General features: G+C 32.8%; 1 protein-coding gene across 2 annotated transcripts; it reads right to left on the bottom strand.

The window, feature by feature from the left end:
• On the bottom strand, nt 1–26,670 carry LOC144855445 (plasma membrane calcium-transporting ATPase 2-like). 2 transcript variants are annotated; one of them, XM_078713306.1, is made up of 18 exons: nt 26,651–26,670; nt 23,131–23,337; nt 17,404–17,610; nt 16,266–16,517; nt 15,386–15,511; nt 13,344–13,496; nt 11,441–11,623; nt 10,713–10,915; nt 9,776–10,054; nt 8,877–9,121; nt 8,286–8,526; nt 7,487–7,660; nt 6,588–6,635; nt 5,404–5,598; nt 5,069–5,260; nt 4,175–4,382; nt 3,374–3,567; nt 1–2,152 (listed from the first exon to the last, which is right to left on the bottom strand). In XM_078713306.1, exons 2-18 carry the CDS (start codon nt 23,303–23,305, stop codon nt 1,988–1,990), a joined length of 3,240 nt encoding a protein of 1,079 aa, XP_078569432.1. In that variant the 5' UTR covers nt 23,306–23,337; nt 26,651–26,670; the 3' UTR covers nt 1–1,987. The 2 variants fall into 2 exon arrangements, with proteins under 2 accessions (XP_078569432.1, XP_078569431.1); XM_078713305.1 differs by lacking the exon at nt 26,651–26,670 and adding an exon at nt 26,621–26,648.

The raw sequence follows: 26,670 nt of genomic DNA, 5'->3' as shown, positions 1-26,670 counted from the left end.
TACTGATAAACAAATATTTATTAGTATTAGAAAATGTTTAATTTGTTAATGTGCAATTTCGTGTAAAAACATAGATGATTTATAGGATACTGTTCAGAAAATGTTCGATACATAAAAACATGAGTAGGCCTATTTAAATGATTGAATATTTATAATATAAAAAATTGTTCAACAAAAAATATGTTACGATAATACAAACTATAAATATAAAACTAGTATTGCATTACAAAATATAAATATAATATATTATATAAAAAAAGTTTGTAAGTACACACTTTCTTGGTTAAGTTTAATATTAAAAGACACACGAAATAAAAGATATTGCAGACTATAATAGAGGATGAAATATACAATGAAACACACCAACATCGAAAGTTAAATTGGAAAATATTTTCAGGAGGTTAAAGATTGACTGTTTAATGCACAGTTAATCATTCAAGAACAAAACATATTCTTTTCAACGAATACAAACATTATTTGTTATGATATAAATCTATATTATTATTATTATCATCATAAAAACAATATTGGCGAACATGAAGTTTGGTTTTCAAAAAAAAAATAAATAAAAAAATATCCATGTCTTACGAGTAATTTATACAGTAAGATAAAGTAAAACTTCCACATGCACTATCACCCATGGCGGGAAAAAAATGTATGTGTAAATAGTCTGATATTTCAAAGATCGCATCCCAGTAATTTTAAAATCCAAATATCAGGTGGGTTGATTACTAGTGGAAGACAAAAGGTGGCAAAATACAAATGATTTTGTGCGCATCATAATTCATGTACTAAGGCACTGTTCTAACATCAACTTAAAAAAACCCCAAAACACTTTATATAATAGTTTAAGTACAAACGTTAAAAATGCTGACCACTATCCTTGATTGAGCTAGCTTCACCAAACTATTATTTCTAGACATGTGATACATATTTTTATGTTTAAATTAAGGGGCGTATTAACTATTACACTTCGTATTCTATGTAGAAAGAAGAAGAAACGACTACTGGTAGTTTACAGACAGTTGCTTTCTACTAACAATGCAACCCTAAAGCCTGTTTCCCACCTGGAATCAGTGCAGGGACATGATCACAACTAACTTGACCAATCACTACAAGATGGATCACCCAAACTCTCACTTGTGATTGGTCAACACGTCATTGTGGATGGGTGGGAACCATGTGGGAACCAAGCTTAAGGGAAGGGCAAGATGAACTATAAACCTACCGCATGATATCGATGGTCAAACGTGTGTGAACGAGCAAGCTAAAACATAAATTGTGTATTTAAAAATAATTAAACTAAATATATATTTTCTATACTCCATTTCAATGTAATTGCTTTCAAATGTGGTCAGGAAATATCACCACATCTCATGCATAGATTGATTCCATCTTTGGTATTACCATTCTCAAGGTGTGTCCACACAGATTCAATTGCAGTAAGTGATTAATGCAAACATAGTAAGGTGAGTTCCTACTGATGAATTTGGTGAAATTTGCAATGCTTACACTTCATCCAAACAAACTTTTTTTGTCATTTTGGACGCGAAGTAAACAATTATAAATGACATTGTACTCTCGATGATGTAAGGAGTTTAATAGAATATTTTTCAAATATTATGTGACTCACAATCCTCAAGTCAAATGACAAGAATCTACTTTAGTTGTGTTATAAGGTTACAACATTAAAATTTATTGAGCAATCGAAGCAGGTTAATTCCAAATAAGGCAAGTGATGAGGAGCAGGCACTGAGGTCAACCACCAATGATAAAAGATGAACATACTGTGTATGCAATAGCTTGTAAACATACTAATCCAAATGCAATAACAATCTGATCTGTAAGTAATGTAATAATTTTCTGATTTTAAATATGAATGGATTAAACCTAATAATACAGCAGCAACAAATGTATGTAAAGATTATCCACATGATAAATACAGTATATTATCTTATCATGCGTAGCTTGAACTGGTTCATCTTATTCATGATTTCATCAGGATGATGAGTTTGTAGGAGAGAAGAACAATTTGGTGCCACAAAACGGTACCAATACCAAGCGCAAAGCACCACAACCACTGGTCTAAGTCAAGTGCTTCACAACCAAAACCATAGTTACTGAATTGGATAATTAACAACTGACAACAAATCTGAAAAGAAAAGTCAACATTATTGGTAAAAATGCTAAAATTAACTAACAAATCAAGTCAAAATTATTCTACTGCAGTTATTGTTGCAGCAACTACATTTGTTTTATTGCAATTATATATTATTTTATGTAAATTTAGATATTTATGAGGCAGCCAATGCAATAATCTGTGTGTATGGTTACTTAATCCATCATGTCATGATGATTGGTCAAATTACTTGTGGTGCACTTTGGGCCATGGCTTATGTTGGGGCTTTATTTGAGGCTTAGGGAGTGGATTTGAAAGACCTGGGACAACTACAATCCTGTAACTACTGTAGGTCAGGATTGGATTGGAGGCAAGCATGTTAACCACCAAGCTACAGCTAAGCTCAGTTGAAATACAAACAATAATAGGAGAAGAGATTCAGTGTTGATTGTGATATCAGCAATGATTACATTTACATTTTTAAAACCATACAGCAAGATATCAAACTTAATGACGACCAACAAATATATAACATTTTAATGGCAGTAGGAAAGAATAGAGTTATATGCATCCTGAAATTGTTTTCAAAGTAAAATAATGCATGCTAATCATCTGTGACAGCTTAGTACTAGCATAACTTACAGACAAATTATTTGAAAATGTCACTAAAAAGAAAAAAAATTAAATTGCTTTTCCACTCCATCTTTAGCATCTAGCATTTAGTTCCAATCAGCAAATTTAATTTTATCTAGTTGCTGCATTAATTGTCTTGTTTTTCGGTATTTCCAATTCGATTTTTTGTTTTGCCAATCGATCGAAAGTGGGTGAATCAGAGAAAAAAGCAATAATAAAATATCAATCAATGTTGGGATTTATAGCGGGCCGCTTATGTTATTAGAATGAATTTATTTTTCACAGTTTTAAGACCATATAGTATTTATTTTTACATTAAATTTTTTTCAAATTTATCTTAACGTAGGAAATGGGACTCATTGAAGTTGGAATTGGACCACCACTGGCAAGTACCATGAATGATAGGGGCTAAAATAGAAGTACATGGGTAACTCTTCGTGCATTGGGTTCATTAAAATGAACCATATATGTATATTGGACCTCCAATTTTAAGTCATTACCCAAAAAGACTTGTTCTACAACTAGAACTAAGGTCTAAAAGAGCATCAAAATTTAAGCATGGTCTGCCTTAACCGCTTGGTCACTATGCTCAATGAGTTATTATAAAAAAAAAGTTCTCACCTCGCCTACGTATACCAGCGATCTCGTCTGCAAAAGACCATCATACACCTGCTGCTGACTGTGAACTTTGCGTTCATTCAATTGATTAAAAATTTGCATCAAGATAAAGACATTGAAAACCATAGTCATGTGTTGAGAAGGAAATGTAGATGGACTTCGTTCTTGGCCATCATCAATGTCAAAGAAGTCGGCACCTAGAAATAGATTATTATAATTAGAACATTAAAAACATAATACTATTCTTCAATAATTAACCACCTAGCGATCAGTCTAACTGTAGTGTTATGTTGTACATACACATATTTGTTTGTACCTAAACCACTCAGCTGGTCTACCTGTCAATGAAATACAAACAATACTATTCAATTGTTGTAAATCTATTTGTATTAAATTTATGCTTTTATATACTTTTGAAGAAAAACAATTATAATTGCATGCAATGATGTACTGTAAATAGAGATACATGTACAAAATCAAACCATAAATAATTGTAATAATCTTAATTGAATTAATTATTAACAAATGTGTGCAACACCTCTTCACAATCACAGTGACAACAGTTTTTCAAGTGTACATAGTGGTCTTTGTTGTGCAACAGCACAGTTTATTTTATTGAAATTGTTAAGTGTTATAAGCATACAAATAAAATCTAATTTATGGTAAACTAATAAACTGAAAAGAATAAAGAACCTAACTTCAAGAAAAATTGATAAATGATAAAAATACAAGTTGTGAACAGGTTTGAGTACCGTGAAGGCTAATTCATGTAAAAAGAAATAGAAAGTATAATGGGAGTCTTACCTTTATATATGAAGACAAGAATGACAGCTAATTGGTAGATAAAATGAGAAATAGTTGTAACAACAAACAAAGGTGAAACTATGTGATTATCTGAACCAGCAGCTTTGTATTTCAAGATGTGACGTGTTGGTTTATCAGCCAATAAGATGATGGATACATTAACTAATAGATATGACCACAATACTTGGATGGCTCTGATTGGGCTATTCTACAAAAACAAATTAAAAAAAATATTTAAAATTTCTAATTTATTATACAGTAAAGCATAAAGCTAAAAGCATAAAAGATATATTAACCACCTAAAACATATAATTAAAAATATTTAGTTTGTAATACATAGTTACAACTACAACAAAATTGGGTCGAGTGGCTATGAGTGGTTACACAAGGGGTTTCGCAACCATTTTTCTGGAGGTATAACAAGTTTTAAGGGAACCTGAAGTAGATCGCAGTTATGACAATTTATAAATACAGAATTCACATTAGAATTGCATACCAACAGAAGAATTTATATGGTGAATGAAGCAATGGTGTATGAACTTTATTAATTAAACAGTACAGTATTAATTAAACAGTACAGTATTAATTAAACAGTACAGTATTAATTAAACAGTACAGTATTAATTAAACAGTACAGTACTAATTAACAGTACAGTTAATTGATTGAACAGTATGTATATCATCATGAAGAGTGGGTGAGACCATTTCAAGTGGGTGAGACCATTTCAACTAATTAGATGGTTTTTATCAATCTTTGATCATCACACTATTGTCTCAGGAAATCGGAAATAAACTATTTAAATATAACCCTCACAGTGCGACAATGGTTGCAAAAGTAAAAACACTAAAATATCTCAACAAGTCTATAATCCAAAGAATACAAAATCTACTTACTGAAAAAGTACAAGCTCCGATAAAGGCAACAAGTGATGTTATCATACCCCTGACTAACAGGGATTGGACGAACTTGACAACACCATCCCAGATATTGCGTCCCCACATGATGGCCTGTCGAATACTATAAATACTGTCATCTTTTAATATGACGTCAGCAGCCGTTTTAGCTTCTACAGAACCAATATTTCCCTAAACAAAAAAATGTCAAAGAGTATAACATTTACTATATAACTCTCATGACATACAAAATTGCTTAAAATCACGTAAATCCGATGAAAATGTCTGGAGACATGAATTTTTATTTCATAGAAAAAGAAATGAGGAGGGCTTACAAGAGCAATGCCTAAATCAGCTTCTGCTAGGGTATCCTCGTCCCCTATGTAGCGTCCAGTTACTGCAACCAGTTGCGGTTGAAGATTCTTTGGAGCTGCAGATATGCCTTTAGCAAGTAATTGTTTGTCATCTGGATGGGCCCCACCTAGTACACCTAGAGATGGCCATGTCTTGTGAAATTCATCATCTTTAATCTAAATAATAATTAATAATAACAATCACAATTTATTTTTCAAATCTATCATCTAATATCCTTTTCAAATCTGCATAAATTTTGTAACCAGGTTTGCTCTCCTGATTTATTACACGTTTTCATACATGCATACGCGTGAATAGTGAAAAATCTCAGGAGAAAAGCATAGTTGCACGCTATTTGATTATGATTGGTCAGTTATAATACCAGAGCAATACACATGCACGCAGGGCAACAACTTGGGACATCTTAGAACAAAAAACAGGCATCTTATCAGTGTTTTTTCGCACTATGTAAACCTGGTTACAACTTGTTACAAGTTGAATTTTGCAGGTGTGAAAAGGGTATAAGAAATGAAACCTTTTATAATCTATTTTAAAGCTCAGGGACAGGCATGAATTTTAAATATAATATCTGGTTAATTGTACATAAATCATATATTTGTAAAAGAAATCAAGACAAAAAAACATGAATTTCCCTTAATATGGTCAAATACAAATTTTGGCAAAATTCTGCCGTAAAAGCCAGGAAGACTTTTTTTTCAGTAGTTAGGTAGTTTAACCTAATGTAATAACATGTCTGGTGACTCCCTAGAAGGTGAAAAAAGATGGTGGATATACGGTGGATAATTTTTGCTACAGCATGAAAATAAAAATCTGAAGTTGAATAAAAATATCAGAAATGTAAAATTCAAGTTATATTACTTATATTTAGTCATCTGATAACATTTTTTACCACACCGTTTATTTTTCATAGCTTTTTAAAATGCCTCTCTATTTACAAAATTTGTGTACAAAAGAAGAGATTTTACTGTGTAATTTGAACTATCCCCCCACTGATAAGAAAGTGCTTATTTTCAACAAGCTCGTGTAACACAAATAAAATCCCAAAAATTATGAAACATAGGGGAAACTATAGATCGATAATTATTGGAATGTATGATCAATAGAAATTTTTTGCCCGCACCTGGCCTTTAAAGCAATTGCTTACCATTTGAGATTCATCCCCATACATGATAGATGAAGCAGATGGTGAAGTCTGAAAATAAAACATGAGAAACTTTAAATAAATAGGGCACACATTTAGGAAGAGTTTTCTAAGAGCAGAATGACACTATAGAAGACTATAGATCCTGAAATCTCTAGAAAACTCAGATTAGATCTAAAAAACTTGGATATATCTGAGTTATCTAGACACCCATGATGCCACACATCCAACAAAATCACACTCGCACTACATTAAGAGTATTTAAGGTAAAGTCGAAACCTAAGCTAATGCTAACGGCCGTGGTGCCCATCTCCATTTCTTTAGCGTTTGGGCCAGACTCCACTAAGTGTGTATGTTTGTGGGGGGTACGCCACTCCTCCCGCACAAACGAGTCTGATTTACCTTCCCAGTATTTTTTACATACCGGTACCCATTTCTATCACCTGGGTGGGGAGGAACAATGTGGATAAAGAATCTTGCTCAAGGACTCAACACTGCAGTGACCGAGCCAGGGCTTGAACCGACAACCTCTTGATTGCACGTCCAATGCTCTAACCACTGCACCACAGTGCTCCACAAAAGTATTTACCTCGAGTCTATCTCCCACACCTTTAACAGAGTCACATTCACACTACATTCAAGAGTATTTACCTCGAGTCTATCTCCCACACCTTTAACAAAGTCACATTCACACTACATTCAAGAGTAATTACCTCGAGTCTATCTCCCATACCTTTAACAGAGTCACATTCACACTACATTCAGAGTATTTACCTCGAGTCTATCTCCCATACCTTTACCAAAGTCACATTCACACTACATTTAAGAGTAATTACCTGAAGTCTATCTCCCACACCTTTAACAAAATCACATTCACACTACATTCAAGAATTAAAATTTACCATTTCAATTCCACGGATTTTATGATTAAATACTTGAGAATCCAGACAGAGATCTTTATGACTGCGGATGATTCCTGACTCTGCAGCTACAGCGCCTGCTGTCTGGAGGTCATCTCCTGTTACCATGGTAATCTTGATCCCACTACGCTGTAAATCCTTAACATACTTAGCAGCCTTAAAAAATAAAGAAAAAATATATTTAAAAAAATGTAAAGTATTATATTTTTCCCCTGCCATTTTAATGTCGCATAATAGGATAAAAAAAAAGGCTGACTTTATTTAATCTTTATGTTTCATGTTTTTGGGGACATTACACCTTTATACATTTACTATATGTACTTCTTTAAAGCAAGAATTATTTGATCAGGGATATTTTTTTTACTAATGAATGGGAATATATTTTACTAAAAAAAGTTAGATATTATTAGATATTAGATTTTATAGTACAATTTTTTGCAAGGAGATTAGGAGAAAAACAATTTTTTTTTACCAAGTCTGTCTGTCACCACAATGTTAAAATCACTAACCTTAAAGCAATATACAGTATTGTTGACATACTGTATGTCTTCCAATACTGGACGTTATGAAAACTGGAATCTTTACCAAACCCTGACTTTTCTTGAGGTCCAAAAGATCCAAGATTTTTTTAGCATTTAAAAAATGCACAAGAATACTAGAGTTTCTGGAAAACTTGATTATACCAGCCAGTATATGCACATTGCATTTCGTAATGAAGTTCTTTTATAACATAATAGGCAACTGTGCTATTTTATTTAGGATATAATGTTGTTTTTCCTACCTTTGGACGAACACGATCTGAAATCCCTAACAAAGCAATGCAAGTCAGCTTTGATAAGACATCATCCTCACGAGACAAATCCACGCTGTCTTCTGTCTGATCGATGGGCATATCTCGATATGCTAAACATATCGTGCGAAGCTTCGATTTAGACATCTCTGTTATTTGCGATGCAAAGTGTGATTGAGTAGCAGTGTCCAAAGGGCAGGCTACACCATCCGTGTCCAGGTAAAATGAGCACCTTTTAAGATAATAAAATATTAAATACATAATTATTACTGTTTAGTAAAATCTAATTTTTAAACCATTTTAACAGTTATTCCAAATTTACATATTTTGATTTGATTTTGACAACATTTATTTAAGCAATAGATAATAACGATTTAATAACTTTTACTGTAGTAATGTATGTTTGTTTCTATGTATACGTCTGAGGCAGTCAATTAATGGTTAATTTTTTTTTTACTTCAAATGGTTACTCAAACAAATCTTGCTACTGTTAATAATCAGATAAACAAAATGTATTTCCTGCAGTAACTGCAGTAGATTCATTTTTACATGGTCCCTCAATATACATAAAAAGCTGCAAACCTTTTAAGTACTCGCTCTGCTGCTCCTTTGCAATAGACTCTGTTTCTGTTCAATTCTTCCTTACCAATGACACTACACATCATCTTCCTACTCGTGTTAAAAGGATAGACACGCATCACCTTCTCCTCTGGATTCATGTCCCGCAATGCTCTATAATGCCCACCCAGGATCTCCACAAGCTCCAGTAGAGCGCAGTCTATTCTGTCTCCAATATGTTGAAGAATACCATGATTCTCGCCAGGTATCTAGTTTGTGAATAAAGAAGAATATGATCAACGTTTAATGGTTCAACCAGCTTCTGTGATGCTAATATACTACTTGATGTATATCAAGTTAGCAATGCATGTCATCATGTATGGGGAAAATGTATTGGGGAAAAAAAATGTATGTTTGCTCCCAAATCGCCAAAATCTAGGGAGTTTTTTTTTTTTGCAATTTTGTTAAGGCTTATGAAGTTTAAATACAAGGAACTGTATGCTGTACGTCTAGTACTACCATAGGCCGAGCAACTTTGGGAATCTAACACTCGCGGAAAATACAGTAAAAATTCATTAATGAACTTAAGTTAAAATGTTTTGGGAAATTGGCAGACATTTATTTAAATCTGCACAAACATAAGCTATTTTTTAGAGTGGGATAAATACAGTAAATAAGTCATAAATTGTAAAGCTCTTCTTTCAACAGCTTATAAAGTAAAACCTTAATTTAGGACTATCTCATTCAGGGAACACCCTAGAGGGACACTTAAATGTGAAATGAGGGGAATATACTTAAAAATATCCGCCCATATTAAACGAACACATTAAAATAGGAATTCTACTGTAGTGTATTCAACTAAAAAAAAACATCTTATGAAAAGACATACATTTTATTTTATAATTAAAAATAGATATATTTACTTGTATAATTTGAGCTGTGTAATCTGTATTCACTGCCATTCCTTCTAGAAGTAAATTGGTCACTTCTGAAGAATGCGTCATTGATTTCAGTCTTGTGTTAAGATTAGTTTGTTTATCCGGCCAGCGAACATGAAACAACTCGTTAAATAAAAAGATGCCCTCAACACGCATGTAGTTTTCTGTGACCACTCCAGTTTTGTTCATTAAAAGTGTGGTAATATTACCCATAATTCCATAGGCTTCATTGTTACAGACAAATATTTGATCATGTCGAATCTCCTATACAATTTCACAAATAAAAAATTCACAAAATGTAATTATTGGGTTGATATAAGTTTGCGGTACACGTAGTTTCTTGAGGACGATCAAAGCATATTGATCAAAACGTTGAGAAACTCAACATTTCTTTTCAGAACTAACATACATGGTGTACCGCAAACTTATATCAACATTTGAATACGCCATGCAACCCTTCAAACAATATATTAATTATTGGGTTATTATCTAATTTAATATTACAGTGAAATTATTAATTGTGATTTTTTTTTAAATAATTAAAAAACAAATTTTAAATCTATTACATCAAATTCAGTACTGTGTAATAATTATTGTAGCATGTATAATCAAATGAATTCCCCCTAGATATAAAAAATTACAACACAAATTAATATCAATTGTTTCAAAATGCTTGGTAAATTATAGATCATGGAAGTCAATGAATTCTACTACAAATAGAAATGTGTTTCAAAACAATATTGTGTGTATATGCATGTGGCAGGTCGTTTTATTAAAGGAAAGAATAAACGTCCCTGGGAGTAGGGGGCGTTTATTCAAAACGGGTGTTCAATGGGGTCATTTATTCCAAGGAGGTGTGTATTCAAATCGGGGCGTTTATTTGAATAAATACGGTAACTATGATAACAAAAACAAATCTTACATGAGCCGACTGTTTGCAGATGTGCTGGTAGATGGAAGGTAAAGATGATGGGTAGGTGATTGTGAACACAGTGACGGTGACAATGATCAGGTCTACTATATCCTTCAAGTATGTAATATCCCAGCTCTCATCATCAGCAATGAATGTTTGGTAGCAATAGTTAATAATCAGAACCAGACCAATAATTGTACACAGGGCAATAGCTGGCAATTACAAATCAATCATTGTATTAAATTAGAAAACAATGTTCTGACTTATCTGCATAAATTATTACAACTTTGATCTCCCTATTAGTATACATTTTCTTACACGCATAGACAAACCGTGAGAAATCTCGGGAGAAAGCATAATTACGAGTTATTTGATTTGTCAGTTTAACACCAGGGCAATACAAGCGTGCAGTAACAACTTGGGACATCTCGGAACAAAAAACAGGTCTCTCATCAGGAATTTAAGAATAATTGAAAAAAATATTTGCCAGTTGTTCTTGGGTGGCATTCAAATCTATGGACTTTAATCCTCAAAACCTGTAGACTAACAAGTGTGCTTGATGGATAGGGATAGATTCAAATTTGTCTCATTTCTTTGAGAAGAATTTTAAAATTTGATTTAAAAAAATGTTGATACAAAATAACTATAAATAAACCATGCGCATCACATTTGTTTGGTAAAATAAAAAATTCCAAAAAATGTTCTGACAAATATTCAGTATTAATGATTGTGATTACCTGCTATTAACACATATTTTGAGATGATTTCCAAATCTTGCGTCAGGACACTTTTTTTATCCTTCTTGTTCCTAAGGCGTTGGCTACCAAGTGGTGAGTACACAGGAGGTGATGATTGTGTTGCAACCTCACTAGTGTTACCAGGCATATTTACATAAATATCATTGGCAGATCTTGCAATGTCTAAGAAAGTTATGAAAAATAATAATAACTCTTTTTGTATTTAAGCCCTCCATTTGGAGAGCATGGGCTATTGTCGGTTTATCCAGGTAAGTTAGGCACGACATAGACTGAATGTTCTTATATGTTGGTAGTAGACATTGGGAAGTGAATACAAAGAGAACAACTATCTTTTGATAATCTCAACTAATAGTAATTTATTCTCTTCCCTATTTAACATAATGTAGAAATCTGATATTTCCTCTTTCGGTTTATTTACTCAATGATAACAGTGATGATTAAAATGATGACGATGATAACACATTTAAAAATTAATAATGATATTTTAAAAATGACACTTAAATCTATCAAATGGCATGTGAATGTTTAATTTTAAAATTGTTATTAATACATGCGATTATAATTATTAACATAATTGATTCTCATAATCAGCTTCATGTCTTTGGATTTTTTAATATGGCACCTAAAGCTTGGCTCCCAACACAAGGATATAGGCCCACCATTAGTAATATGACCAATCACGATACGATGGATCTTTCAAACTCTCGCTTATGATTGGACAACACACTTGCATTGCGTCTACGTCGTTGCATTGTATAGTGGGAACCAAGCTCTACATTATAAATGCCAATCGATTCTCTTCCAAATAAAATCTCTATAAATAGTATTTTATGATATGCATGCATTATTAACACAGGTATTTGTGTGTATGTTCACTAACTGTATTCATAAACAGATGGTCTCTCATTTTGGTTAATAAATAATTAATTTTATAAACAAAGCCAACCACCTCAATCACCTTTAATTTAATAATTGAAAACACATGCAAAAAAAGAAATTACAATATAATATTGTATCAAATCATTCAATATTTAAATGAGAATAGTGACTAACTACTGCACATTAAAGTAAACTGTATTAAAGTTAAATTCTTTTTATTATAACAAAAATATGAATATTGAAAAAATAATTGTTAAATTATTCATATCATAATCAAGAACTAGAATTAAAAAGAAATGATAATAGTCTTATAATAAAATGCTCAAACAAAATTTGTGCAAATATGAATTTAAAAAAAATAAACATATTAATGACACCAACTACTGTATAGTGTGTATAACACTTGGTAAATGTAAGTAATCTATAAATAAAAGGCAAACACAAAAAGTGTCCACTATGCACTCCGCTGTGCGACATCCGATCCGTCTGAATTTTGCACCAAATATCTTGCTACGAAGATGGAACGAAAAGTTTGAAAACCAAATATTTAATGAATTATGTCGAAAAATAATTTTAAAAATCAAATGTGGAATTTCCAGAGGCCGTCATTCAATACCGTTCAGAGAGATGAGTTGATAGGTTAGGCACAATTTTCAAGTCAAAGAAAAGTGGTCGTAGATTAACTTTTAATTCACTTTCATTTGTAATAATAAACATTTATAGGATGATTTATGTAGTCTTTATAAATAAATGTTATATTATCTTTCTAAAATTTGAAGTGTATATTTATTTATGTTTTCTTTCTCCATTTTAATCTTAAATGTGTGTAAATGTTGCAGATACGTGATGGAAATGAAATTGCACCTATTCACTCTAGTAGTGGAAAACATTGGATTTGTGTGACTAATTTGTATAGTGAAAAATAGGCTTTAGTCTGGATAAAGTAATTGATAATCTGGTGTCATTAATATGTAAGTTAATAAACGTGCAGGCATGATCTTACCCCCTGAGTCAGGTGCATCAGAAGAGCGTGCAAATTGATAATTAGGAGTAAAAGCACCATTAATGACTCCTCCTTGCGGAGTCTTACCAAGCTTAGTGTGGACACCAACTTGCAGTACCACCATTCGTGCATGTCCATCAATTATTTTTGATCCTACAAAGATAAACATGTTTATTGTATCCTTTTGACACGACTGCCAACAGGGAAAGTATAGTAATACCATAAATCTTCTAATTATTCTTTGATTGTTTTTTAGGGTGGGTTACTATTAGAAAGGGGTTACTATTAGAGTAGTGGGTTACTATTACTAATCGTAAATTAGGCACTTGAAAATAGTAACCCACCCCAACTATTCCGGTCAGCAAATCATAGCAAAATAATAAAACAGTACGAATAAACAAATTTGTTTGAACTCTAACTTTATTTTATAAACTCAAAAACACTCAATCCTCCCCCACTCCCGAGATCAACATGCATTATCTCCTTATTTTCAAAATATGGCTGCATCATAAACGACCAGTCTTCATAATGTCATTTTGTCAATAGTTTTTGTGACTCTAATATTAACCCTGTGGGTTACTATTAGAGTAGTGGGTTATTATTATAGATTGACTTATAAGGTGGGTTACTATTAGAAGGTGGGTTACTATTAGAAGAGGGTTACTATTAGAGTGTGAGTTACTATTAGAAGATTTACGGTAACATGGGTTGCATTCACATCAATTTTTTCTTGAATACAGTGTTCACAATTAGCATACTTGTTCTATTTGAATGGTATTCATTATATAACAGTATGTACTACTAAAGCCAACCTTCCACTAGGCCAATTTGAAAACATCACATTAATATGCGTGTGTGAATAGGGATTTGGAAGATAGAAACATGGATACGCATGCTCTTCTATTTGCGCGAACAAATTTGCCTAGTGGAAAATCGGCTTTAATGTTGAACATACCCAACAGCAAATACTGTACATACAATACAGTACTGTAGTTCTCAAAACTGTAGTCTTTCAAAATTCTCAAATCAAATGCGCCCAATATTGTAAGTCTTATGTTCAATCTATGCACATCTGCTTTGTGTCTCACTAAACATGTTTATTTATCTGAAGCTCAGAGAGGACAGTTTAACTTAAGTACAATATCTTTAAATCATTATAAGTGCTTCACTCCATCAATTAACATACAATGTCAATGGTTTAAAAAATGATGTAGAAATAGATGAAATTTAAAATGAACTTCGTAATAAGATTTCCCATGTGAATAACAAATGTTAAACATAAAAATACAGAGAAATGAAATTGTACACCCTGACATTTTTACTTTAAATAAACACCAAAATGTTAAAAAATTACCCAAGTTTCATGCTAAATGTCATAGTTGCTTTTACAGTATTATAGAAATATCCCACGACACACGTTGAGTCACATGCAGACATTTTGGAGAATAAGCAATAAGTATACTTTACATACTTTACTGATAATGAGTTGAAGGTTATTGGCCGAAACAAATTCTTGTCAATGTCATAATATTTTTAGTAAAGAAAAAAAGTATTGAGTTTAAGTGTACAGAAGTAAAAATACTAATATTGCAATCATATGTTAATTTCTTTTTAAAATAAATGACAATATAATGATATGCTAACCTTTGTAGAAATAATTAGTTAAAGATGTATTGTCCCCCAAAAACATGAAAAAATGAAAGATTAATAAATCAGATTTTGAATAGGCAATTTTGTAGTTTTAACAAAGTAAATCTGGAAAAAATAATTTTTAAAATGATAAAATAAATTGTTAAATTCAACCAAAAACCAATTAGCTGACAGCCAATTTGACAATTTTTTGCTTTAAATTAGTTTTTTTCACTCAGGTAAATAATTTTTTTTTGTGTCCCATTTTTCGTTAAAGTTAATAACTATTATGTGACATTAAAATGGCATATTCAACAAAAAAATGTAAAAAAACATTTTTTCAATATCACAAAATGTTAAAATAGTTGCGCTGGTAGTTACTTTTAAGATTAAACATAATATTAATGATATACCTTTGAGTAAGATAGCATCTCCATCTGCTGATTTGTCAACCACGGAATCACGTCCTGTCACACGGTATTCATTCACTTTTACGTTACTACTATAGATAATTAGTCCATCAGCTGGAACAGTACTCCCTGAAAACAACAGTTTGTATTTAGTCAGGACTAAGTTCAGTTTTTAACAATTGTTAATCACATGATAAAGTTGAAGTTCCAGTCTCTAAACAATAGTGGTTCAAGAAAAGGCAGTCATTTTCTTTAAAGCTTAAACATTGAAGAAGCATTAACAGTTTTCAAATTCTTAATCACTCCCCACCCTCCTCACATTCTGAGGGAAAAAATATATTTGATCAAACTCTTCAATATTATAGTAAAACGTCTACCGTCTATTCTTCGCTTATCAACTGACCAAGGGGGACAGACAGACAGCTTCTGTCCCCCTTGTCTACCGTTTGGCCAGTCCGTGTGTCGGGTACGTTTTACTACGTTCGCATATATTTTCTATGCTACAATTTATCCTTTGGATTTTGAAGTTATATTTAGATCATGTACAAAAATTGTATTCATTAGTGACCACTTTAGGAAAATTACTGCAAGATTTCTGTATGCCTAAAATGCTCTAAAACGCCAGAGCTTCCGGGGCCATCGGCCCCTAGCCCGCCGGTGCTGCCATGGGTTTTTACATGTTCTAATTGAAACTTCTTCAGCTACCAGAGGAGCAACATCTTCCAATACCGAATACAATCCCATGCTTGAGCATCATCCTACCTACTGGGCTAAACACACACACAAGACATTTTTAAACCAGGTGTGACTATACTTATCATACGGTAATATTGTTTACAATTTATTTGTGTAAATTTAATGCATTCATAGTAGTAGTACATACCACATTTAACGTAAATAATATCACCAACAACAATCTCGTCTCTTGGCTGATACGCTCCAGCGCTTCCACGTATAGTGTAAACTTGCGCCATTGAAAATAGTTTGCGCTTCCTTTGGGTTATGGCATACTGTTCTTCAAGAAAATAATTGCTGACAACTTGAAACATAAAGATGAAGATGGCGAGTAAGCATAAACAAATTGCTCCGACCCAGCCAGCCCTTTTACGTTCTTCCAATTCTAAATACAAGGAAACTGTAAAGTAAAATGTATTTGATTATTAAAGCATTTTCATAATCCTACATCAGGAAAATAGTTTGGAATAGTTGTACATTTTGAGGTACTGTACTGTATTTTTTTGAAAGGTTTTCCTTGAGCACTTTGGTAGAGATACAGTATGTGTATTATTACTGTAGCTCTGGTTTGTTAAAAATATTTATCCCTTATGAACATGGTCATTCTTTAGTGATGTAAGTAAGATGATAACCCTACACTAGGGCCGGCTTGTGGACTATAAGAAACGATTCTGTAATGTAAAGCACCTGTTAGTGTATTCTATTTTCAAGGTGCAGTACTGTACCCATTTAGATTACAGATGCCTACTTTGAGGTGTAATATATAACATTCGAGATCCTCTGAGATAATCATATTTTTCTCACGGACTAGCAAATACAGTCCTGAGAGAAAAATATAATTACCATCAAGGATTTAAAAAAAGAAAAGGCAGTACTGTACCTGTATATATTATGTATTATGTATTATGTATATAATAATACATTTTATTTTTTTATCATAAGTGAGAAATTTAATTTCAAATCCATATCCATATTCAATCTGCTGTATTTTTTATGTTGATGCTAATGCACTTTTGCACCTTTGAGGCTATCTTAGGGTTACAGTAGGTTAAGCTTACTGTGAACATGACCCGGATCCTAAGGAATCATTATCATAGGTGCAGAAGTACATTAAGTGCCAATCAATTTTGCATCTCATTCTCAGACACTATTCCAGTCCCAACATTTTAATTAAGATCTTGCTGTGAATATTCTTGTTTAAATTTTAATATCCATAATTATTCACTTGTTGTAGATTTTTTTAAAAGGTATAAAGTTTTAAATTATAGTTTGTTAATTATACTCACATTTAATGACATCACTTTCAGCAAAAGACAAACCAAAAGAGACAACCGCAAGGACCATAATCAGCACGAGGCGCAACTCCTTTAGCAGCTGTGACTTGATGATATTCCATAAGCTGCCGTGGACACCCGCTTCCTCTACCTCATACAAGGAGTTATTCCCATATAGTTCTTGACGTTTCAACACATCTTGTACAAGATGGCTAATTCCTATAAGAAGATTAAACAATTTTAATTATAAAATTTTTATTTAGGATTTATTATAATCCACAATGAAAATAATGCAAACAAAATGAACATGAAATTAAAAATTACTATTTTAAAAAAAAGTCAGATTTACTTCATTTGCACTCGGAGCCTACATGATTCACTCACACAATGTGATTCTCGGAATCATGCTGCATTTCCGCAGCCATAAAAAAATTATAGGTTAATTTTTTACCCAACACAACTCATCCTTCAGGTCGAAGGTTAAAACTTATTGTATTTATCTGATAATTATCTGATTTTTATCGATTAATTTTTGGCTGCATAAACACAGCCTTAAAATAATAATACAATAAAAATAATATTCTATCCTTATATATTCAACTTTAAATTTCAAATTTTGAATATTAAAATAAACTGTATAAATACAGTAATATAGGAATACATAATATAACATTTGAGTTTAGCCTGTAAAGTTGACATTTGATAGAAAAAATAGGGGAGGGTGTCGAAGAGAGAGTTCTAACATGGATAGTTATGAAAATCTGGGACGTAGGAAAATGAATACCAGATCAAATATGTTGTTGTGATACAGTACCTTTACTTAATAAGCCTTGAGCTATTATAGTTTCGGTTTACAGTTTTATTTCTTAATTATTGTTTTAATATTATTTCCTATATGGGAAAAAACAAACAAATATGATATGAGATCTCCGTTGCTTGTTTGCACTTACACATGTAATGGTCGTGTGCCACTCCTCCTGGGTATTAAATTTGAGATAAACCAGCTGTTTAAAAAAACCTACTAAACTACACAACACAAGTCGATTAAACACACAATAACTAGAACCTGAGTGACAAGATGACCTTAAAAAGATGATTTTTGGATGTAGCCTCTGTACAAAAAATCAGATTAATCGGCTGGATTTAATATCATTATTCATAATTAGTTGTCATAATTTGTATGGTTGCACAAGGAAAACAGTGTATAAAACTGGCTATTCCTACTGTAGTTCGTCAACAGGGGTCTCGTCGCCACGTGGGATAACCGGAATAACATTACAGTACAATTTTGACTGGAGTCACTCAAGCATGAAATATGACCTTTCTGGGTAAATTTCAGTCCAAAGAGATGTTTCTTCTTGGCAACCAACCATCATCAGATTCCTCTTCTTTCTTGGCTTCTTCTTTCGTTTCTTCTGCAGTGCATCACCGGCTCTTGCTCCACCAGCGGCAGCTGGTGCGGATAAGATCCCTGACTGAAGCTCCTTCATGAGCCTTAGCCCAATGTATGGTTCCACAGATACATTGGCTGCCTTTAAGTGTATTGATCTTTTCAGCAGTGATGGCAACATCATCATCATGAAGAATTAGGGCACTGTAAACACAAGCTAATTGAGATGTAGAAGTCCTTGTTATTAATTAGTTATCAAAGAACGTTTCTGTGGTAAATTTAGAATTCGATGGCAGTTAAATATTTAAGTTACATTGATTTTACGTCAAAACACAACCTCAATAATGAACAAATGCAAATCCAAGGAAGGTTCCACAACCCATTCTCAAAATTTTGGGAAAAACCAACTTTATTTCCTATCTATCTAGTCTAGGGTTCCATTATTTCAAATTCTAGATCATGGTCACATGATCATTAGTTATATCATGCCCTTTTATTTTGTATTTTATCTTGAATTGAATACAAGCTGAATTATTTTAATTTTTTAAATTCTAAATTTTAACTAGATTTGAACTTACGGAATACACTATGTTATATACAGTGTAGCATAGATGCAATTACGAGACCCATCTTTTAATCCAATTTTTAACACGATGACGTCATCAAACATGAAGATAAACATTTTAGAAGATAATTACCTAAATAATTGCATTAATACAAATTTGAATTATTTTTGGCACGTAAAAGTGAGATGCGCTCTCTTTTAAATGTGGCACATGCAAGCGAAATCAGACATAAGTCGCATTTGTAGATTTGTAGAAACAGCCAAAAACATTAAAAGGCTGAAAAATTACATTTTTTTATTTTTACAGAAAATGATAGCTGAAACAATATTTATTTACATTACCTTGGTGTTTTTCTATTTTGAGACAAATAAATAGATACATTTTAACATTTTGTGTAGTATGTTGGTTAAAAAGATGGTGTAAATTATGTATGATTTTCATAAAACCTATCATGTTTTATGCTTAAAATGAAAGTGTTCCATTGAGTTGATTTTAATGAAATTTTGCATAATAATAGAACAATAGTTAATTAAGGAAGGTGCGAAGTTTCATTGAAATAAAACAATTAGAATACCCTTTTGCTAAGGCGTAAACTTAGACGCCCTGTTTATTTTGTTATTGTAATTTCCTGTTACTTAACTTTAAAAGCATTTTTCTTAAAACACTGATTGTAAAGAACCAAAACTTTAGACTGAGATATCTCTGGAAGTAGACATGGTATTAAGATATTTTTTTTCAGCATTTTAAATCTTGGATTATGTAGTTTCAGTATTTGTGGAAATCTCAATTTTGAAAATTCCGACTTATGTCTGGTTTCCCTTGCAGATGCCACAAATGCGATGAACTTTTACGAAAAAGATGAAAATATGACTTTTTGAATTCAACTGGCCATATGATGACGTCATGACATCAGATGGATAGACAAAATTTGTATGAATTCATAGAATTCAACAGCTTCCATAATAAGTTTAAATTATGTGGGTCACTTTTCATTCGGGTAAACAATTGAAATATACTGTATGAAATTAGGTAACTCACATTATTCCAATTTTTTGATATGATGACATAATAATAATAAAAATGTTTGTAACGCATGTGAAAGAGAATTGATTGAGAAAGAACATATTAAAATATAGGAGAAAAATGGGTACCATTTTTCTACACTTTGTACGAGCTACTATGCGCACAAGTGTATGCGCAAAACACAAACTATTATTAGTAATAGACAATTTTGAAATGCTCAAAATGACCTGAAATTTATTAGAAATTAATGTTGCGCATATATTTTTTGCGTGGCACACTATTTTTATCATGTCAAAAATTGCTCCATATTATGAAGTATACTTTTGTAAAGTTTCATTATAAAATTATTTTTTGGTTCAGAAATAAAATTTCATACTCTGCATGACTCTAAAGTCATATCAAAGTTTACTGCAGTACAGTAAGAGGTCAATATTCGTTAAATTTGTCAATATAAGTTAAACAATGTCAGGTTGACAAGAGGTAGAGATACAGCTGCAACAAAATTTATGGAAAGAAAGAATAAGATAGAAGAAAAAAAAGATTCTGACAATATCAAGGGTTTATCCACCAAGTGCAGATAAGCAATAATAATTGTCACACATCAAATAGTTTAAAACATTTTTTTTTAAATTTTTCCTTTTTTCTATTTTTAATTTAGAAAGACAACACAAGTTTACCAAACAGTTAAAAAGATCATGGATTACTATTGTATAATGGATCAGTCCTGCTGCCTGCAATACAATATTAATGTAAATAGTAAGGACTATTTTTATGTAAATTATTAGCAATTCACTGGAAGTGATTCATAATTAAGGTCACGTCATTTTGTGTCCTGTTCAGAAATACAATAATAAATAAAAAAAATTATCATGTCAACATTTTTTAAATTTCTACTTTTTAATTCATGATTGCTTGTCTTGTGTAGTAGTACTGTACTATGACCTTCTACCATAAAAGTGAAATTAAATAAACAAAACAAACTGTATTTATGACTTATTGTGTGGTTAGCTGATTTCCTTGCTTGGCCTGAGTGTCCCTGATCATAATATTTGATTTGATAACATTTTTCTTTACATATTAATAATGCAATTAACAAGTGTAAAAATGAAAAAAGTTGATGAAAAATAAACCAGGAAAAAGCCTAATAAATCGAATAAATTGACTAAGACAACAGAAAAAAAGTCTGAAAACAGAAACTCACATCATCACACTGTTTCACTAACTTGTTAAGACAAGCTGGCTATCTATTCACAAGTGTCATAATGATGTGAGCATCTTACTATCCTGCCTAACAACAAACAATAAAATGAAAAAAATGTATTTAAAAAAAAATTAATGAATTCACACAGAACGAAACGATTGAGTCTTCAAGACTCACGAATCACCAAAGGCAACATTTACCCAGCTAATTGGGAGAACTGCAGTATACTTGAATCAAAGCTCAAAATTATATTATGATTGGTTTACTATCAGTCTTCGAATCAATATGTAAATAAAACATACACACAAGTTAAGTACATTAGGTTTTTATCACAGTTTACTTGTAATAAGTAGATTTGAACTAATGATAATGAAACAGTTTAACATAGACAACGATATCACTATCAATCATCAGTTAGAAGTGTTTGTTTACTCTTGATAGATATAAGTACTGATGATAGTATAGAAATTTTATTTTACTATGCAATGCCTTGGAAATATTCAACTACACATTTTTGACAATATATACCATGGACTTCAATAGATACCCTGGACCTCTGTACAATTACTGTATACTAGGTAGTCTAGGGACAGTTCCATAGACACCTATCACATAGGCACAACTCACTTGATACCTATAAACTAACTAGACATCTATCCTCTGGACACCTACTCACTAAACACCTTTACCCTGGACCCCTACCTGCATGAACTCACTGACACCTAGTCACTATAGACACATACACTCATTAAACACCTTTACCCTGGACAAAGCCAGCAACTACACACAATTACCGAATAGACAATCTACTGTACTCTCTAGGTTCTGGTTAGAGCTAGCATGAGTATAGTAGTCCTAGTTAGGGTAAGTTTGTAAAGCTAGATACATTAAAATCTAAAATACTTTATTGAATACACTTCTTTTGTGCCATTATGTACAATTGTGTCAGGTTACTGTTAATGAAAACATAGTGCCTGGAAATATGATAACAGCAATGAATCACAAGGAAATAAATTACATTTTCTGCTTATAACTTTATTGTTATTCTACTCCTTAACTTTAGGAAGTGCCATTGGTAGCCAAGTTTGATACGACAAACATGCTTAGCTTTTATTAATTTATTGTACAATAATTCGTTATTTCTTTTCATAGATCATGTCTCGGTATGTTTTCAACTAAACATACAGAAAAAAAATTAAAAGTTAATTGCACATATTAAATATATTAGAACAGATTCTAGGTCTTTGAATGTTTGAGTTAAAAAGTTGGAGTTATATTATAAAGGATTTTCGTCATCTATTTGTTTGTATAATTTTTTTAGAAATTTATAATCCATTGAAACAAAATGCATCAATATTTAGGATTTTCTTTTTTGATGATTCAACAAATAAATTGAATAAAACGAAAAACGTGTGTTTCATTCTCTAGCTTTTTCTGGTTGATCAACTCAGTTTAGTCTTGTGAGTTCATGTTTATTTGGATCATCACAAAAGAAAACCATATAAAATACTGTAAGAGATCCAGATGAACCTTTTCACTAATAAAATGCATCAATTTACCATCATCCTCATGTGTCTGCAAGAGCCTCAAGAGTTCTTTCTGATTGCCAAACTTTTCCTTGATAAATGCGACAGCTTCGCCTAGGCCATTCCTCTCAACAATACTAGCAAGATCATCAAGGGTTAGAGTCAATCCAGGCCGAGTAGCTAAATCAATCTCGTCTGCCATTATCATTCACTTTTTATCTCATAGTGGATACTAAATGTCTGAAAAAGATCAAAATACATACATGGGCTTTATTTTTACTGTTTTACTGAAAAATATTATGAACTTGAATTACCAAGACGACAGGAAAAAGGTCACAATATTTGTACTGGTTCCTGACGAAGGGGATCGTTTTCAACAGCGTGTGCGATAACACTGACAACTTGTTTTTATTGATTCAAAGGTAAGTAATTGTGCTACTGTACAAGGCCCACAAAAATAAACCCTGTAAATGCAGCACCTCCCCGTATAGAAATATTTTTAAGACAAATTTATTTTTATTGACAAAATATACTTAATTAATTTAAACATGTATTTCAATAATAGATGCATTAAAAGAAGACGCATTCCCCTGAGTTTTTAACCATCTATACTGTTAGTTGCCTTTTTGGCGCTCCATAGAAACGAAAAATATTGAACTTCGAGTATGCTAAATTTGCGAATGGTATGTCTGTAAAATCATCAAGGATTATTTGTTACTTTTTATGCGATTCTTCTTCATAATAGTACTTAATGAGGCCCAATTCTAAGGTGTGGTAATCACAATAAGTTACTTAATTAACAAGTTTGGAGTCAAAAGGAAGTTGAAATAAAAACAGGTGCGAAACGGAACTAGCGCCAAAGTAGGCCTAGGGCATAATTAGGCCTGGCCTAGTGTGTAAATTTTGCTGTCAGTGTCACTATCATTATTATGTATGATGTAGGCCTACCCCTACCTAACCTAGCTAGTAGGCCCAGTACTGTAGTGCCTGGCGATTGTAGGCCTAGTTACGTAGGAATAGATATAGACTAGATAGGTTGGATGCTAGTCAAGTCGCCCCATCGCAAAGTCGCCCCATACAAAGTCGCCCCTTACACAGTCGCCCCACCGCAAAGTCGCCCCAAAACAAAGTCGCCCCATCGCAAAGTCGCCCCAACGCAAAGTCGCCCCATCGCAAAGTCGCCCCATCGCAAAGTCGCCCCATCACAAAGTCGCCCTATCGCAAAGTCGCCCCAAAACGTTAAAAAATAGTTTACAAGTGCGTAAAATGTCGCAATGATACACAAAATAACACAGAACGTGTATGCATAAAAGGGGAAGTCCCGCCATGTAGTCTCAGGTTACACGATCGTCACGCACCCCCATCATCAGAGAGGAAACACCGACTAATCACTCCGCGGTCGCACTAACGTGCTAGCTTACCAGAGGGAAACCCCCGTAATTACTCCGCCGTTGTCGCACTACAACGCATCATCTGAAGATGGGGAAACCCCGCCGGAGTTTTACGACGATATCAGTCGCGTTCGAAATCGGTCGCGTTTAATTTTGGTCGCGATAAAATGATGTTATACGATCTAGATTATTTTTACTTTGGTCGATGAATATTTATTATAATTAGGCCTATATTAATAATTTTTTGATTTTTGTTTTTATTTTACAGGTCAGTATGATGAGAAAGATGTGTGCCTTAAAAAATGACAATTTGTAAACATAGTTTAAGATTATAGTATTATCCAGCATAATGTAATGTCATTTAACAGTACATAATTATTTAAATGTGAAATATTTTATAGGAAACGTAGGCTGCGTCTGTGTCTTTTATTTTATATGCAACAAATTACGTAAAACAATTTATTTATAAACATTCAGTTTACTATTATATACATAGTATTACAATGAACATTGATTGTAAGCCTGGAAAGGCAATCCCATCATTATATCCATTATAAAATTGCATCATATCACCACTATATGTCGTAAATGATGACGTGCGTGTGTGTATTCGTCGTACGTCCGTGACGTGTACGTATTACTCCGTGCCTCTGTCTTGTTTAATTTAAAATTAAATAAACACCCGATATGAGGATATTTATTAGGCATGATAATTAGAATGTTCTATAACCAAAAGGGTTGAAAAGAATTTCTTCAGTAAAATGATCATTGTGCTGTTGAATAAAAGGCGACTCGCCATCTGAAACATTCTCTGAAACCAATCGGAGCTGCGCCTTCTGGTATCTGTTTCCTCACAGCTGCTACGTCTTTCTGCTGACCGTCGGGGAGTCCCCTTTTTAAAAAACACGCACACGATACTGTACGATGGTTTTTCCATGGTCAATATGTAGCGTTTTAAATTTTACTAAAATACCTGCATGTAAAACAATCATATCGGCGATGAAATTTTTTTTTTTCTTCATTTTGAAAAGTCATTATAAAATTAAGACACATAACTTGTCAATAAATGCAAAATGATCAAGTAGCCTATAACACTCATTGTCTTACAACACTGTTATTGTTTTAACTACTGTAAATCTATACGAAGGCCTACTAGAGTACTACACATTTATACATTTATTATATTATCCTAAAAAATGAGCTGGTATCCACGCGTAGGTTGAAGAAATGATTCGTAATTGTGGCTCTGGTAACTAATTTTAAAATCATATTAAATTAACATTTTCGAAACTATAAATCAGGGATAATCTTTTTAGAACTTTCAAACAAGGGAGTATTTTTTTAATGATTTTTAAAAGCACATCACTCCATTAAAACCTGTAAAATAAAAATTAAAACACAAATTATGTATATAATAGGATAAACATTATAATGTATGCGACATTTAGCGCGACCAAAGTAACAACGCAATCGATATCAAACGCAACCGATATGATTAAAACAGCGTACTACTAGCGGCGGCGCTTCATAATCATACCGAAATAAAACCGTGGGCGACTTTGCGATGGGGCGACTTTGCGATGGGGCGACTTTGCGATGGGGCGACTTTGCGTTGGGGCGACTTTGCGTTGGGGCGACTTTAGAATGGGGCGACTGAGCCGGGGCGACTTTGTTTTGGGGCGACTTTGCGATGGGGCGACTTTGTATTGGGCGACTTTGTATGAGGCGACTTTGCGATGGGGCGACTTGACTGGATCCCGATAGGTCTAGGCTACTAGCCTAGGCTAGGAGTCTCTTTAGTAATAATATAGTAGTACTATACCACCAACCAAAAGCCAAGTACAACCAAGTCCTACCAAGCCAGTGGCTGACAGGGCTAGCTTAGTATTAGCCTACACTAGCCTAGGCCCTAGGCCTAGGCTTAGTTTTAGGCCTAGGCTAGGCCTATTTAGTAGCTTTAGGCTCGTAAGGCCCTACATAACATAGGCCTAGCCTAGCCTAGTAGGCCTAGTCGGCCTAGCTAGGCCCTGGCCTAGCCTAGGCTAGGCTAGTTTCTACTACTAGGCCTAGGCCTAGCTAGGCTAGTAGTAGTAATATTCAAACTATAATACACCAATTTAAACTAGGCTTACAAAGATTTAGACTATAATACGTAAAAGTACCCCTAATTCACGTCTTCTTG

The sequence above is a fragment of the Antedon bifida genome, chromosome 11 (assembly GCF_963402885.1).
Source record: "Antedon bifida chromosome 11, ecAntBifi1.1, whole genome shotgun sequence".
Classification (NCBI taxonomy): domain Eukaryota; kingdom Metazoa; phylum Echinodermata; class Crinoidea; order Comatulida; family Antedonidae; genus Antedon; species Antedon bifida.
The sequence above is the reverse complement of the archived record's forward strand: the minus strand, read 5'-3'. Positions and strand labels throughout refer to the sequence as shown.

Bases quoted from the DNA above. Each gene is read 5' to 3' on its own strand.
- LOC144855445 (XM_078713306.1), bottom strand. From the start codon at position 23,305: ATGATAATGGCAGACGAGATTGATTTAGCTACTCGGCCTGGATTGACT. The intron at 16,518-17,403 runs GTGAGTATAATT...TTTACTTTACAG, and splicing joins TGAAAGTGATGTCATTAAAT to TTTCCTTGTATTTAGAATTG. The intron at 10,055-10,712 runs GTAAGATTTGTT...GAAATTGTATAG, and splicing joins TCTGCAAACAGTCGGCTCAT to GAGATTCGACATGATCAAAT.